Here is a 17,109-nt window from a genome sequence, read left to right on the forward strand (position 1 = left end):
AGTTGTAACTAATAACAGCAGGTTATTAATTACTTTAATTTTCAAGTTATTATATTAGGTTTGCTGGGAGAATTAATTGATGTCAGGATCGTATGTAAACTTGATATAATAATATTAAAAAACTATCACTCTCGGTAAACATAATTTAAACTCGAAAGTCAAATGAGATAAATTGATATAATTAGCAAATTTGAAACGGAGTTTGAATTTTGCCTGGATTGATAAGCAATAATGACAAAATTTTGATACGCAGACCTTACCCCTACCTTGTATGACGTAGATAGGTTGTTTCCGATAAAATATCTTCTCATCTTTTGGGATAAAGGAAGAGGGAAGACAAGGGCAATTTGCTGCTGCTTTAAACTTGCTGCTCTAATCCACCTTTTCCTTATTTTTGGATTCACTTCAACATTCCAGATTTTGGCTATGCTATTTGGCGCTTAAAAATGGATTAAAATAGTAAAAAGAAAAGGAATATGGCTTTGATAGTTTCAACAAATTTGCATTAGAATTTAGGCTTTGCATGTATACATTTTTTTTCATAATAAAATAGTAAAAAGAAAAGGAATACGCTTGTGTTAGGTAGGCTGCCTACATCACACTCCTTGGGGTGCAGTTCTTCCCCAAACCCTGCGTGAATGCGGATACTTTGTGCATCGGACTGCCCTTTCTAATTAACTACTAGTACTCTAGTCCTTAAAGGGTACTTGCTACACATTATTACATTCCATTCTCTAGATTTCTTCCTTTCAACATTGTATAATAGAATCTTTACTCAAAAGATAGACAAGTGGAGATGCTATATGTATCTCGAAAGATTACCCCTAAGGGGTCGTTTGGTTGGGAAACAAGTTATCCCATGATTAATTATCCCGGGATTAGTTATCCCTCGTACCAAACGAGCCCTAAGAAGAAGAAAAGGAAAAGGAGGAGGATATTGACAAATATGTAGTTTTATTCCCTAGTTTCTCTTATACCATGTAGGGGAAAATGCAGATTCAACCATCTAAGAGTACTCAAATCAATTGCACCTCTCTTTTGCACCTTTGACATGTGATTTTTCTATTAAAAGAATATGTTCATGATACAGAAGCAACAAATGAAGTGGAAAAACAACTTATTATCATACAAAATGTAGGAAAATTATTGGTAAGAAGAGAATGACCTGAATGCAATGTCACATCTGGAAGAGCTCAAGTCAATGTTACTGGCCATTGCTTTATGTGAAAGATAGTCTGCTTCTGCTTGAAATCAACAAACTTCTGAACCTACGAAGCAAACAATAAAAAACCAAGGAGATTATATCAGCAACCGAAGCAATTTGTGTCTCATGATTAATCATCAAGTTAACATAGCAATACAATATGAAGTCAAGCATGACAAGAACAAGATCAGTATGTCATATCTGAAGTTGTACGTTTCATTTCCCTAGTCGAGTGTGAATCAAGATATTCAATTTGCAGAAGTGGATACTCCCCTTAACATATTACTAAAATTCCTCATTATAGCATGAACCTGGCTACTACTTTGGTAAGTATGGACAAAACCTACAACGTATCAGGTTTATATGAAGGTCAAGCACAATTTTCCACCTTACTTGATATCACTGCCACTTTGAGCTACAAATCTCAGACTCTTTTTTTCCTCAGAGTGAAGTAAATAAATGGGAGGAAAGAATTAGTCCAAAGAGTCGCATATCCCTAATAAATGTTGTTTCCATGCAATCAACTGCTCATCAGAAAATTTGGCTATTGATATGCTATGCATTAACTAACTATTTTAGGAGTAAAAGAATATAAAGATAATAAGATAACTTTAACAGGAGAGTAAAGACAGCTTACACAGTGAAGGAGTTTATTTTCTGCCAGCTTGCTTCAAGTTTTCCTTGCCGTCCAGCTTATTTTTTGTTACCCTATCAAGGGAAACAACAGCTGCGAGTTAAGGAACAGTTGGGTTAATACTGAAATAATTCTCTCACCTTTCACCACCTTTTTCTACTTAAAACATCAGCACCTCTCAGTAGTCAATATGTATAATAATAACTCAGATACCAAACCCTTCGGGGTTGCCCAGCTGGTTTGGAGAGTCGAATCCCCCTCAATGCCTTCTGGATTGAACCTGTCGCACTAGCCTAGTGCGACAGGTTCAATCCAGAAGGCATTGAGGGGGATTCGACTCTCCAAACCAGCTGGGCAACCCCGAAGGGTTTGGTATCTGAGTTATTATTATACATATTGGTTTAATCCCCTGTGTGGTTTGCAGGCTATTACACAGGAGGAGGTTTAGCAAGTGCGCACCAAGTGTAGCGGCTGTGGGTTTCCCTCTTATCAAAAAAACAAATAATAACTCAGATACCATCCAAAACATTATGATACCAACAACCAAACTACAGTGTAGAAAATCATGTTACCACTTGCCAACCAACGCTCACCAATACTATCACGAAAAACGTTATGAGAAAACTTTTATTTTTAATCTGCTTATTGATGCAGCTCGATTGCTTTCAAATAAAGTAGAAAGATCAGAAACTACTCTATTGTATATCGTCAGATTTCTCTACGTATTTGTCTGTACAGCTGATGAGCCCTTGTTTCATCGCCCTCTCCAAGTGGCTTGCGATCAATTTCTTGTAAACATGAATGCTTGGTGTCAACGATTGACCAATCATTAAAGAGAAAAACTCGTCCGCTTCTTTCAATCTCCCACATTGACACAAAGCAATAATCAATGAATCAAAAATAGAAGCATTAGGGGAGATCGACCTATATTGCATTTCATAATATAGCTTAAGTGCTCCTTCAATGTCACCTTTGTCGGCATAACCAACAATGAGGTAAGTATAGATGCTTTGATCTGGAATAAAACCCTTATCCATCAGAGAAGTCAATAGCTGATCAGCAGACTTTGCACTTCCATTTTCACAAAGCTTAGTGACAAGTTTGTTAAAAGCCAAACTACTAGGAAGCAACCCATTCGCTAACATTTTATCACAAAACTTCATGCTTTCTTCTAATCTTCCCACTTCTGAACAACCCTTAATCAGATGATTGAATGTTTCGCCAAATGGTTTCATATGCAAACACTCCATTTCATCCATCAGCTTAATTGCTTCATCTATCTGCTTCTCCTCACAATACGCCCCAATGAACGAATCGTACACTAGTGCATTCCCTTCAAAACCCCGCCTAAGCATTTCATCATAAACGCCCCAAGCAGACTCCAAATCTCTCATCTTCACCTTTGCAAGAACGATCAAAGAACACGAAATAGTATCAAGTATCATATTCTTTTGCAACATTCTCTTCATCAAACTTAACCCGTCTTCAATTCTATCGTCCTCAATCATCCCATATACCAAACACGTATTCACAACAACCCCAGGTTGTTGACATCTTTTTCCATGACTTTTCTCCACAACATCCAAAAATCGTTGCAACCTTCCTTCTTTACACAAAGCACTAATCATAATTCCCGTAGTCATTTCATTCGGGTATATCCTTTTTTCAATCATATACTTATAAATACCCCAAACCATACTAGTCTTTTCCGATTTCTGCACAACATGAAGCATAGTATTGTAACTAATAACACTAAGCATAAACCCATTTTCATCCAACAATTTACAAACATCTAAACACTTATCTATCATTCTCAACTTAGCACAACATTGCACAAATAAATCAAACACAAACGGGCACGAATCAACTAACTTATAACTTCCAATTAAAGAATCAAGAACAACAAATAAATTTTCATTTTTCAAAGCAGAATCAAGCAGTGCCTTTGCATCTTTCACAAATTTGGATTTTGCAAGAATATGAATTGTAATGCAATAAATAAAAACCCCATGTCGAGAATTGCAATTTCTTGATGACCAATGGAAGAAACTCAGGGCATTTTTGGAATCATTTGGTTCTTTGAGGGTTAAAAGCACTTGTTGGATAATTGAGGGTGTGAAGTGAAAAGATTGAAACTTTTTGGTTAAGGATTCCCAATTTTCTCCTCTACGTAGGGAATTGCATATAGAGGTGATTATATTGAAGGAATCTTGAAGAGTTTGGGTTGAAAAAGTAGGGTGGTGAGTTTGAATTAAGAGATGGGAAGTTTTGGAGAGTAAATGGAAAGCTATAGGGGGAATAATACGAGGTGATAAGTTCATTTTTGAATCATAGGAGGGAATTTGAATCTCAAATAGCTAGCTAACTAGCTTTATGGGTAGTGGCGGTGGTATGTGGTGGCGCTGGGCGCTGAGAAAGGAGGACTGGCTGCGGTGGCGGTGTGGCACTGGGGACGAGGCAGGGGAGTTGAGGAGTAGAACTTATTTTTTTTTCCTTTTTCTGAAAGGTCAATTATTCTGCAAATTGAGTTAAACTTTTGAATTATATTATTCCGTCTTTTTGATAGAAACTTATTTTTGCTTTATTTTTGTCTTTAATCCTTAACGAAATTTTGATCTGAAATAATTTTAAAATTTATAATAGTAAGAAATTAGAAGTAAGTTTAATTTTTTTTTCTCAAGGCATTTGGACATGTGGAGATATTTATTTTTTAGTCTCTACGGAAAAAATGAAAGTTGTAATTGTGTTTTGGCCGTTTCACTTGAAAATGGAAATTATGTGAGTGATATTATTTCATTTGAAACTAATACTACTCAAATACAATTTTCAATAAATTTTTACCAGTATTCCATAAACCAAAGTTCAATATTCACAAATAATGATGTCCAAATCATTATTTGAGAATAATGGAAAATCCTTAATGACCATATATTCAAGCAAAATTCGTTACATTATTCAGTAACTAAAATTAACAAAATCTCTATTTCCTTTTTTACAAAGTCTTCATCCAAAACCGAAAGTAACGCTCAAACCAAGCCACAACCAAAAAACCAAATCAAATTAATCAAATCCAAAATCAATCTCTTAATTAATTGTTCAACCTCTTAAACTAAACATTTTTCATAGCCATGGACTCCACCCTTCCCCTTTCTCAATCCCCTACTGACACTGCTTCTAAGCTCCCTATCAAACGCAAAACAACCGACGACCCATTTATCTCCTCCGCCGGTTCAGACCCACAAAAACCACCACCGTTTAAATTCCATCGAATATGGACTGAACCGGATGAGATCCGGTTTTTACAAGGCCTTCTTGATGACGGGTCCCTCTTATTCCCTCGTGATCTTAATATTTTTTATACTCGGTTTTCAAATACCATGTCGCAGCCTTACACGAAATCTCAACTTTCTGAGAAATTACGTAGGCTGAGGAAGAAGTTTCGGGTGATTTCTTCTCGTTTGTCTAAAGGGTTAGATATGTCATTGTTGTCGCCACATGATATTGCTTTGTATGATCTTTCGAGACAGCTTTGGCACCCTGATTTTGCTAATACGTCGCCGTTTAATGCTGACAAGTCTAAAAGATCCAACTTGGTTGGGGTTAAAGTTAGCTTTTTGCCCATCGTCCCTTCTGCTCCGGGCCCGGGCAAAGGTCTCAATCAATATGATACAGGCCCGGGCCAAGGGAGCTTTTTGCCCAATACTCCTTATGTTTCAGGCCCTGACCCGAACAAGGGCTCGGGCCAAGACCCGAATCAAGATGGTACAGGTCCTTACCAAGACAAACTCTCAACGGATATCGATTCTTTGTCCATTGGGAATAGTAATCGAATAACAGGAAAAGACCCGACCCATGGCGGGGTTTCAGTCAGTAAGGAGAATGTTGAAGTGGGACAGGTAAATAATGAGAACACTGATGAAATTGGTGAGTTTTGTGATGGAGATGGAAAGTTGAGTGAGGTGAATGTGGAATTCGAAAGCGGGGATGTGGGGGATAAACGGGTCGGGTGTAGTTGTTTGGATGGTCCAGTACGGGTGGGGTTAGGATGTCGTATTGGAGAAATTGCTGCAAAAGTGGTGATGGATGTGTTTGATGAGTGCTTGAAAGATTCTAAGAATGGTGGTTTTTTGAAAGATGAAAGTTTGGACAAGTTTGAGGAGAGGTGGAGGGAACAAAGAGTTGTAGAGTTGGATGTATTGGCACGTCGTTTGAGGTTGGTGCTCGAGCAATCTCTTCAAAGTTAATGAGTAAATGTATTACTTGTAGATGGAATTTTCTGCTAACTTTTTTTAGTATGAGTTTAGATTTTCCCTAGTAGTTTTTTTTTTCTTCCTATACTGTAGTATTACTACTTTTTGTTCAAGAAATTTTGTAAAATTTTGGCAAAAGAAGATATTTCCTTGACATATATGGTATTCTTCTGGTTTGTGAGTGGTTAATTCCTGCATTTGATCCATTGATATCCGTAGAATCCTTTAACGTGAGTTCGAAGGGTATCAATTCACAAACATGTTTAAATGGAAAGCAGAAACTTACCATGTCTAGGTGTAGTTTTGTGACTGTGCTACTTTATATCATGTGATTGATTGCATTAATTTGTTTATAGTAGGAACACAAATTTTGTAACTTTTGAAAACATAGTTGTGGGCTCGTTGTTGATGTGCAGTGTGTGTTGATAGGATGCTAGGATGGCATACTAAAATGATGTCATTTTGGTCGTACAGGCTAGAGATTGTATCATTTATCACTTGCAAATATTGGTATGTTGGCATTGGCAGCAAACTATATGACATGAATCACCCACGCCCTGAAATCTTTTTCTCAGCAAGTCATTGTCCACGTGAGATGTAACTTGTTGGAAGGTTTTCTTGCCAGGTTTGGCCAACCCGTAAATTAGGGGAAGAACAAAACATTGGTATTATTCTTTATCAAAAATGAAAACAGAATGGTTTTGTGATCACTTTTAGTTAGGCTAGGCAGAGAAACAGTCGTTGCAATATGGACTAAAAATGCTTATTATACGATTATGATGTGTATGAAAAATATGCAGTTGTCCCTGTTTATGTAGTTTTAGCGTTGGCAGTGAAGTGCAAAGGTCCTAATGTTATGGACTATGTTACTTAGACTCTGCAAAAATGTCGCCGGATGCGTGTCGGATCCTTCAAAAGTAGTGCACTTTTGGAGGATCTGACACGGGTGCGGCAGCATATTTGGAGAGTCTGTACAATATAGGTTATGGTGGATATAGGTCCCGGCCAGTTGTCCTGTACCTCCAGGTAAACAGGTAACCGAAAGAAACGATTTTATACTGCACATTATCTTGGATAGTACACTGTTTATTGGGGCACCGCCGGTGGTACCATCAACAGACATGAATCTTTTCTTCTCTTTACTTTTGATCAATTTTCCCAGAGGACACTGTCATTTTTAGAGCATGGCTGAATTATGAAGTGTGCAAACTTCAGTAACCAGTTGTTATTGATGTTGGCTAGGTTGGTTGTTATTGGAAGTTAGTCTTCTTTTTATTTTGTATCCCGTTATAATTCGCATTGATTAGGTTGCGGTCCAGTTTGTTCTATGCTCATTTCATTCATGAAACAGGTATATTCCTCCAAAAATGGTCCAGCGGAAGTATAGTTCTGAAAATTAGTTGGACTTCTACTGCAATTTTCGCGTTTAAGAATTTAGGAAATTATGAGAAGCGGTGTTTTAAAAGGCGTGGGCGTAAGGCGAAGCGTTTTACATAAGCTATGCCTCAGCGAGGCGTAAGCCCCGAGGCACGGGGCGTAAGCCCCATGGGTATTTTAATAGTTTATAAAACAATATAATTACAGTAAATGTTTATAAACAAGTAAAATTGCATAAAATTGAAGAAAACTATAAATATGTGAAATATATATATATAGAGATGTGCTCCATCCCCACATAAAATTAGTCAAAACAATCTATTATACGCTAATTACAAGCACTAAGTAACTTGAGTCGAAAAGAATAAAGTTTTCTACGTGGAGGAGCAAAAAAGATGACTAACCTGCAATTTGAACTTTGAAGTTAATTTGCTGCTATGAAGGAGAACGGAGTTCTCTTTGTATTTGTTAAAAAAAAATTGAATATTCATTGCTTTTGGGAGATATTAGCAAACTAGCAGACAAAATAAAGAATTGGGAAAGACCATAAATTAGGGCTTCAATCAATAAAAAAGGTCTTGAGTTTTAAATTTAATACATTTCAAAACTTTTGAGAATTTGGGTATTATATGAAGGGCTTATTCAACAAAATTTATTTTAATTTGAAAAAGTCTCTGGGGCTTACGCCTCACTACAAAAACGCGCCTCAAACGCCAGGGCGTACGCCCCGAATTGCTGGGCGAAAGCCTCTTGAGACTTTCGCCTCACACCATCATCTCGGGGCATTTTTGGTGCGCCTCGCCCTAGGACTCGCCCCGAAAATGCCTTTTAAAACACTGATGAGAAGTAACATCTTGTTTGGATGGTTGTTACATATTGTATTGTATCGTATTGTTACTTTAAATCCAATATTTGTTTTGATTGTTACTTAAATTTTATTGTATCGTATCGTTAAACCCGTCGTTACGCAATGATAAAAAGTGTCACTTTATGGAATGACAGATTTGGTGTAATGGTGTCATTACCTTATATTTTTCTCTTATCTTGCCCTTCCTTATTATTAAATAATTATATTTTATCCTTTACTCTACTTTTTTATTTAATAATTATACTATGTATCCTATTTTTCTTAGTAATGTTGCAAGTTTATTCTTTATATAGTTTGTGCGTGACATCATGAAACGATGTCAAACTATACTATCTATCCTAACATACAATGCAGTATAATACAATACGATATATTATGAAACGACATATAAGAGCTTCCAAACAAGCTGTAACGGAAAAGGCAATCTTTATGCTTTTTAACTGTTATACCAAAATCCAATGAAAATGACACAACTAACATACTAGAAATAGTTGACACAATCAATCCAAACAAAATTAAAGTACCAAAAATACTGGCGCTCTCACCGCTATTACTTTTTCATGATTTCTAAGATGGACTTTTCTTACCAATTGGCCCCAAATATCTCCAATATTTTCTCTTTTTTCGTCCCTAGAAAACCCCCCTATAAATATACACAGTTTATTCTTTCCACTTCACCATATCTCCTCTTTCCTTCTTAGATCTTCTGTTTTATACACTGCAATATAGTCAATCCTTTGAAGAGATGGCTTACAATGCTAGGTTGTTGTTTTTGTCAATGTTCTTGGTGTTGATCACTTTCTCCAATGTGGTTGAGGTAAACAATATTGGTAATTATTAAAATTAATCAATTTAGGATCTTGATTAACACCGTGTTAATATAAAACTTGTTTTCCTTCTTCATTTGAGCAGGGTTATAAGAAACTTCGTCCTGAAGGTATATAGTTTCCTTATTTCTTCTTTTTCTTTAGCTTTACTGTTATTCTAATTAAGAAAGGGTTCTTTTCCTCCTCGGGGAATAGCCACTTTTTAAACTTTTTGATTTGTAGATTTCCATTTTGTTCTTCTTTTTGTCGTCTGTTTGTGACAATTTGTGTAAAACTGTCTTAAAACTAGTGCTTTTCGGCGCGAATCCGGATTATACGGATATCTCGAACATCGAGGAGGAAAAAAAATAAATTAAAGGTAGTAATTGCATCCGCTGGCGTAGCTACATTATAAGAAGGGGCTTCAACTTAAGCTGTTTCACTTTTATACAAGTAAATTACATGGTAAAAAAAAAACAAATACGCACATACATTGTGAGAAGGAAGTCAAATTAAATTTGTATGTAATTTTTGTTGTAAAAAAACAAAAATGTTATTATTTTTCTCTAGATATATCCTTATTGTTCTAATTAATGAAGTATTACTTAAATAAGACTTGTAAGGTGAGATAACGGATAATTTAGACTAGTTCTTTTGGTATTAAATCAGGGAAAACCTTAGAAGACAAATAATATAAACGGTAGATAGCAAGGGAGGAGCTAGGGTGACGGAAGGGGCTCATACGATTTGCCAAAAAAATAACTGTATATATTATTTTATGCGTAAATAATAGATGTTGAATTCCCTTGGCTTGTTCGTGTATTTAATTTTTAATATTTCGAATTCTCTTGAAAATTTTTTTGGCTCCGCCACTGATAGATAGAAAGTGATAATATAGTTATGTAACTTTAATATTACATTATGTTATAACAGATTGCGAACCGAAATGTAAATACCGATGTTCAGCAACGTCACACAAAAAGCCATGCTTATTTTTCTGTAAAAAATGCTGTGCAAAGTGCTTGTGTGTGCCTCCTGGAACTCATGGCAACAAAGAAACATGTCCTTGCTACAACAATTGGAAGACTAAGGAAGGAGGTCCTAAATGTCCTTAGACATACTGCACAATTTTAATTTCTTTGATTTGTTTCTTTAGTAGTTAGAGTTAATTCTTAATTAGGATTATATACAATTTTAATTATTCTATTGTTACATGAGACTCTTCGGTGAATTTTTATTAGTAGCTAGAAGAGTATTATGGTAAAATAAGAGACTGATGAGGAAGTATTATCATGTTCCAATTTTATTGAATGTTTATTGAAAGTGAGTTTATTTCTAGCTTAATTTTTTTCTCCCCTTTTATATTGTCTTTGATGAACGCCCTTTAAGTTAAATATATAAATAGATTGCAATATATAACTCAATTGCAATATATATATATATATATATATATATATATATATATATATATATATATATATATATATATATATATATACATAATTTATTTTTAAAATAAGAAATTTAAAGTTATTAAGAATAAAATGAGAAATTTAAAATTAAATTGTTTCTTAATAATAAGTAACTGATGTTAGGACTAGTGGTAGAAACACAACCATACTGAATAAGATTTTGAGGAAATGCTTTGACGGGAAAAATTTACAGTTGTATTTGCATTAAACCAATTAATGTACGGCATGTATTTCAGTGTTTTGTCAATAATCTTTTATTACTTAATCATGATAAGTTTTTCATTTTAGATTCAAGAATAAAATCCAGTTTATCCCCTTAACCTTTAAGGGTTGAAAAACAATATCCCCTCACCTTTTGAACGGGAAAGTAAACCTCCTTTAAGAACATTTTCCGGTGAGTATTAGAATTTTAATTCAAGGAAAAAGTATTGCTGTAATTTTATTTTTCTTTTTTTCCCCCTTAAACTCTACAAACAAAAACATAAACTACTAGTTCACGGTTGTTGGGAAGAGGAGGCTGCACAGCTAGTTTCAATTTTACTTCTGTAAAATCAAAACTTTCTCTCCATTTACGAGATACAACACGACTAGTTGTCCAAGTCTAACTAGTATTATTCAGCAAAATGTATGTGTCTGTTAAAATCAAAGATAGCTTCTTTTAAATTTCGGACGATGGCTACATTTATTCTGTTGCAAAGTAATTTTTGTTGCGGGTATAGTACTAAAGTCCTCATTAGCGACCATCAAATGGCAATGTGGCTACGTTTAGCTATGGCTGTCTAAGGGGAGGGTACTGGTAGGGGCGGCTCCACTGATCTCGTGGCCTAAGGCGAAATCATATTGGGAATCCCTTAAATTTATTTTATAAAATATTTACACTAACAATAAAATTTACTTTTTAAATAACAAATTAATCATTTAAGACGAAAAAAGCAAATTTCGAAAAAAATATAAAATAATATCACAAAAAATAAAGTGGTAGATTATCGGATGTTGAGGCCCAGAACTCTAAGTGAAAAATTCGACTTGACTATCATCACAAACAAGAAAAAGAAATAAACGTATATAATGTAATAGCTTAAATTTTGAGCATTAACGGTGTCAAAAATATTTACTCCTTTTGATCAATTTAAACGATAATTGTAGTTCATTTTATTAAGTAGCACTTATTGGTGAATATCCAAAATAAATTATAAATAACCTAATATAATATATCGAATTACACATAAAAACAAATCGATGCATGCATCCTTTTGTGTTCATGCAATTTCAGAGAACATTGTAAAAAAAATTTATTATAATGTCGATACATATAACTTAATTCATATATAAAAAGAAAATAATTAAAATTGGCGTGTTAAGAAAATATATTAATTAATGAGGGAAGAAAATTATTATAATTTATAAATTTATTGGTATAAAATAACCTCAATCAAGTAATAAAAAATATATTATAATACGTTTCTTTATGCTAATTATTTATATAAATTATATAGTATATAGTAATAATAATAATAATAATAATAATAATAATAATAATAATAATAATAATAATAATAAGAAGAAGAAGAAGAAGAAGAAGAAGAAGAAAAAGAAGAAGAAGAAGAAGAAGAAGAAGAAGAAGAATTTATAATAAATTAAGGCAATGGCCTCACTGCCCAAAGCCTTAGAGCCGTCCATGGGTACTGGGACATTAAGGGTTAAGGGTACGGGGAGGGTAAGAGTAAGAGGAGGGTTTCTTAAGAGTATTTTTCTTAACGGTATTTAAGGGTATGGGTTAAGGCTATTTTTTTGGGTACCCTACCAGTGCCCCTACTGGTCCTAAGGGTGCGATACTTAAGGGTGCGATACCGGTACTTTAGGGGTACTTAAGAGTAATTTTAAATTAAAAATTAAAAAAATTATATTTAAATACAAACAACCTTTAATGGATGAAAAATATTCAAGGCTGTGAAGTGCCTTTTATTTTATTTTATTTTATTCAATGTAAACATTAGATTTCTAATACAAGTTGTATATTTTGAACACTTATAAAAATAAAATTACATATTTCTTTTGAACGATTTACGTAGTTTTTCAAAAACTTTTCATGGCTCTTCAGTTGGAATTGGTAGCACTTGTTCGTCTGCGTCCCTGCCATCTCCGGTTGATAGTATTTCATTATATGCATCATTGTCTTCTGAAATTATTTCTGGAAGACTAAAAAATTTTCTCTCCGCTGTAATCCAATCTCTGAATAAAACGGTAGTTCCAAAGTGTCTTCTGCCAATGAGTGTCTGTGGTCTTCAAGTTAAAATCGTGTTGCATTGAAAGCGCTTTTTGAAAAGTTATACCAAAATAATTGAGTGCTATAAATGTTAATTATAATTAGAGATATAGAGAGATGGAGAATTAGGGAGATATGAGAGTTTTTGAATGAAAATTAAAAAAATAAAATTGGGTATTTATAGTTTTAAAATAGGGCTAAAGTATATTTGAACAAACTTAGGGGTTAAAAAATATAAATTAGGGGGTAGGAGGGATGTTGCGGGGCTAGGGAGGCAAAATAGCCATTTTGGTTGTTGCCAACGGCTATATTTAAATAAAACAAACGTTGGGTACCAGTCCAGTACCGGTGCGGTACCTTAAGGGTACTTACGGTACCGGTACTAAGGGTACTAAATCGGGTACCCTACCATTACCCTTACCTTTCATCCCAAATTCCTCACCCCTGCCCACCCACCGAAGCGGTACGGTCCGATTCGGGTACCCGTAATACCGTACCATTAGACAACCCTACTTTTAGCTCATCCAGAGGCATTGCATTCAAAAATCCTAACGTGAGAATGCTTTAGTAAGAATCATGTTGAGGGTAATAGAAAAAATACCTTAATAAATCGGCATGTTATTTGAGTGTATGTTTATGCAAATGGATGAGCAACTTATATCTAATAAATAGGAGTTATTTACATATTTTAAATAGGAGAAGACTTTTATTCAAAAAAATGTCTTACCGGTAAATACTGCATAAAAGGGATTTATCTTTCCCATTCAAAAGGTGAAAGCGGTATTGTTTCCTAATCCTTTAAGGTTAAGGGGGTAAACTGAATTTTACTCTGAAAATGTGTACGTATTTTTTTAAGTTAAACTGTTTTATTTGATAAAACAAAATAGGTTCACTTACAAGTATTTTTCGTACTTTGGGGCACTTTTAGGTAGGGACGGGCTTCAAGATTAAAGTTTTTTTTATTACATTCATCAATTTCACCCCTTGATTGACCAGTATAGCAGAATTTTGAGCAAGTGATGTGATTTATACAAGTCAGTTGAATAAGCTATGATTCTCTTTAGATCATTCTGTGATATTCCAGTGGTTGCCGCAAGGAATGACATCATAGCTCAAAGACCTATCTGACCTTGAAACCTAGCGCATAACGTTGAGTTCTATTCGATTGTTGTCAAAGCAGCTTGTAAACTCCGACCATCGTCTTAATAAAGTAGCCCACCTCTCTTGTTCGAAAGAATTGAAACACATCAAAATGGTACCATCCATACTTAATAATAGAAGGATTTGGCAGAAATATATAAAATTGTCCGTCATTTATGACTTATCGGGACTGGTCGGATCGATTTCTAAAGGAAATGCCCGACTGAAGTCAAAGACATGTAAGGGGATAAGAAGATCAGTCTTTCTCCTCTGCAAAGCTATCAAAGAAGAGGAATAGAAAGGTTCAATCCTGTCAAGGAAACATCAATAAAGACCCTCTAAAATTACCCAATAGAGTAGAGTAAGAAACACTAAAAAACAAGCTACACAAGTAGTAGCAAACTATATCAACAATGTCTTTTTAAATAAGTTTGTGTAATGAATAAGGGTTTGGGGTAGGTTTGAGAAGGAAAGTAGATGAATTAGGAAAATGGCATTACAAATGAGGCATCTGATATTATTATTAGTAGAAAAGGACATATGGCAACTTATTAGGGAATAAAGGGTTACAACTGGAGATTAACATAATAAATCGGACGGTGGAGATTCAAGGCAGATTAATAAATATCAAAGGCCATGATTATTCAACACTCTAACTAAATACCGTTAAGGGCAACTAGCTGGGCAGTTATGATCGGGTATTTCCAACTTCCTCTTTTCTCTCTTCGATTCTCTCTTCTCTTATCTCTTACACTCTCTATTCTCTTTCAGGTACAATCTGCCATGGAAGTAGATTAGAGTGGGCTTGTGAAGTTTAGTGTTACGATTCTACATTTATAGCTAAAGTCAGAATTTGTAACAATTTCCATATTCAATAATAAATCCTTCCAATTTTGTGTCATTCAATCTTCTTTACTTCAAGTATATTACAACTTGGTATCAGGGCATCGATCTGGCCCAAAATGATGATTACAGAAACACGATAAAAAACTACTGAAGATTTGATTAAGAAATTAGACTCTCAACTGCAAAATTACATAGAGTCAAATAATTCAAAGATGGATGAGCTGGGTAAGAAATTAGACTTTCTAATAGAGCGCACCCTTCCCACTCAAGAAGGAATCCTTCTGGGAAGTGGGCCCAGAGACAATTTTCAGCTAGATGTCTCAGGGGGTAGGTCATATAGAGGAGATCATTATAAGGTGAACAGGAACCAGCGGAGCAATCATCATGCAAGGTTTGAGTTCCCCTTCTTCGATGGAGTCGACCCTTGCTCATGGTTGAGGAAAGGAGAAAGGTATTTCCACTATAACCAGATCCACGACCAGGATGAAAAGCTAGAGATTGCAGTTCTTCATTTGACAGGTAAGGCTGAGTCTTGATTTTTCTCCTATCATATTAGAAAGGGCACAGTTAAATAGAATGAATTCACTGATGAAATCTGTAAAAGGTTTCAAGGAGTTGCTAATAGTAAATTCAATTCAATTGGAAAATTCAAGAATATTGAACAAAAAGGTACAGTAGATGACTATCCGGAGAAATTTGAAGACATAAAAGCATGGGTACTCATTAGAAATCCAACTATACCAGAAGATTTCTTCTTAGGATTTTTTGTAGAAGGTCTCAAGGAAGAAATTAGGCACATAGTGAAGTTGCTTAATCCTTAGTCAAGCTGTAGATAAGGCTAGACACCAAGAAAAATTATTGCAAGCACAAGTTAAGAAGGATAGGTGGTCAGGTAATAATAGCTCCAGTGCAAGGCTGGCACAGTGCAGTAAAGGGCTGGCACAGTGCAGTGGAGGATATACTAGGGGAAATGGAGGACCACTTGTGAACTTGACTAACAAGTTGTTTGAATTAAGGAGGGCCCAAGGCTTGTGTTATAAATGCGTGAAAAAGTACTTCCCTGGACATCAATGTAAATTGAAGCAACTCAATGCTATGTCAACTTCTACTGATCAAGATGAAATGGAACAAATAGAGCTTATGGAGATAGGTGGTGAGAGTACAGAGGAACTACAAGAGGTGGAAATTATGTATGAGGCTATTAGTTTGAATACCTTGTCAGGTACTGAGGTCCCTAATACCATAAGGTTGAGGGGAGAATCTAAGAAGAACAAAATCACCATTTTGTTGGACTCTAGGAGTACTCACAGTTTCTTGGATTTAGAAACTGCCAAGAGAATTGGTTGTGTGATCTATGAGGCTATACCTATGAGAGTAACAATTGCTAATAGGAATCACATCATGAGCCTACATACTTGTCCCAGGTTCGAACGGAGAATACAAGGGTGGAATTTGAAGATGTAGTGAGAATGGTAAGGCTAGGAGGTAATGATATGGTGTTAGGAGGTGATTGGATAAAACTACATAACCTTATACTCTAAGACTTTGTAGAGTACATGATCCAGGTTACTCACAAGGAAAAAAGAGTGGAACTCAAGGGAATATACAGTCAAGGAGAGCTGAGAAGTATGACAAGTGGGGGAGTTTAACAGTTACTGAAAAAGGGCCAAGCTATATGGGCATACCTGTTTACTATATCAGCTATGGAACTACCAACAGTAGAGGGAGTACTTGAGAAGATAACCAAAGTGATAGCTGAATATCCAGATGTATTTGCTGAGCCCAAGACCTTGCCACCAAGTAGAGCTCATGACCACTTCATACCCCTGAAAAATGATGCAATCCCTGTAAGTATAAGGCCCTACAGATAAAATTACTTTCAAAAAAATGAAATTGAAAAATAAGTGAGTGAGATGTTAAACAATGGAATAATATAACCTAGCCACTCTCTCTTTTCTTCACTTGTGTTGTATGAAGAATAAGGATGGAACTTGGAGGTTTTGCATTGACTATAGAGAACTAAATAAGATGACAATAAAATACAAATTCCCTATTCCCTATTCCCTTGGTGGATGATTTAATGGATGAATTTAGTAGTTCTTGTATCTTTTCCAAGGTAGATTTAAGGGCTGGTTACCATCAGATAAGAATGGGGGTAAAGACATATACAAAACTGCCTTCAGAACTCATTTGGGGCATTGTGAGTTCAAGGTCATGCCTTTTGGGTTGACCAATGCACCTGTCAC

The 17,109-nt window shown here is 35.1% G+C and overlaps 3 protein-coding genes across 4 annotated transcripts; 2 read left to right on the forward strand and 1 right to left on the reverse strand.

Annotated features, from left to right (window-relative positions):
* Nucleotides 1-477: 477 nt before the first annotated feature.
* On the reverse strand, nucleotides 478-4,335 carry LOC104087682 (pentatricopeptide repeat-containing protein At1g66345, mitochondrial). 2 transcript variants are annotated; one of them, XM_009592223.4, is made up of 3 exons: nucleotides 2,533-4,335; nucleotides 1,842-1,912; nucleotides 478-1,262 (listed from the first exon to the last, which is right to left on the reverse strand). In XM_009592223.4, the coding sequence occupies exon 1, from the start codon at nucleotides 4,157-4,159 to the stop codon at nucleotides 2,534-2,536; it is 1,626 nt and encodes a 541-aa protein (XP_009590518.1). In that variant the 5' UTR covers nucleotides 4,160-4,335; the 3' UTR covers nucleotides 478-1,262; nucleotides 1,842-1,912; nucleotide 2,533. The 2 variants fall into 2 exon arrangements, with proteins under 2 accessions (XP_009590518.1, XP_009590517.1); XM_009592222.4 differs by having other exon boundaries at nucleotides 478-1,268.
* An 81-nt stretch (nucleotides 4,336-4,416) lies between these two features.
* Nucleotides 4,417-6,901, forward strand: LOC104087681 (probable transcription factor At5g28040). The gene is made up of 2 exons (XM_009592220.4): nucleotides 4,417-6,051; nucleotides 6,563-6,901. Exons 1-2 carry the CDS (start codon nucleotides 4,967-4,969, stop codon nucleotides 6,687-6,689), a joined length of 1,212 nt encoding a protein of 403 aa, XP_009590515.1. The 5' UTR covers nucleotides 4,417-4,966; the 3' UTR covers nucleotides 6,690-6,901.
* A 2,069-nt stretch (nucleotides 6,902-8,970) lies between these two features.
* LOC104087680 (protein RSI-1-like) lies at nucleotides 8,971-10,483 on the forward strand. The gene is made up of 3 exons (XM_009592219.4): nucleotides 8,971-9,150; nucleotides 9,246-9,270; nucleotides 10,073-10,483. The coding sequence occupies exons 1-3, from the start codon at nucleotides 9,079-9,081 to the stop codon at nucleotides 10,252-10,254; spliced, it is 279 nt and encodes a 92-aa protein (XP_009590514.1). The 5' UTR covers nucleotides 8,971-9,078; the 3' UTR covers nucleotides 10,255-10,483.
* The last annotated feature ends 6,626 nt before the right edge of the window (nucleotides 10,484-17,109 follow it).

Source organism: Nicotiana tomentosiformis, chromosome 5 (assembly GCF_000390325.3).
Source record: "Nicotiana tomentosiformis chromosome 5, ASM39032v3, whole genome shotgun sequence".
NCBI lineage: Eukaryota > Viridiplantae > Streptophyta > Magnoliopsida > Solanales > Solanaceae > Nicotiana > Nicotiana tomentosiformis.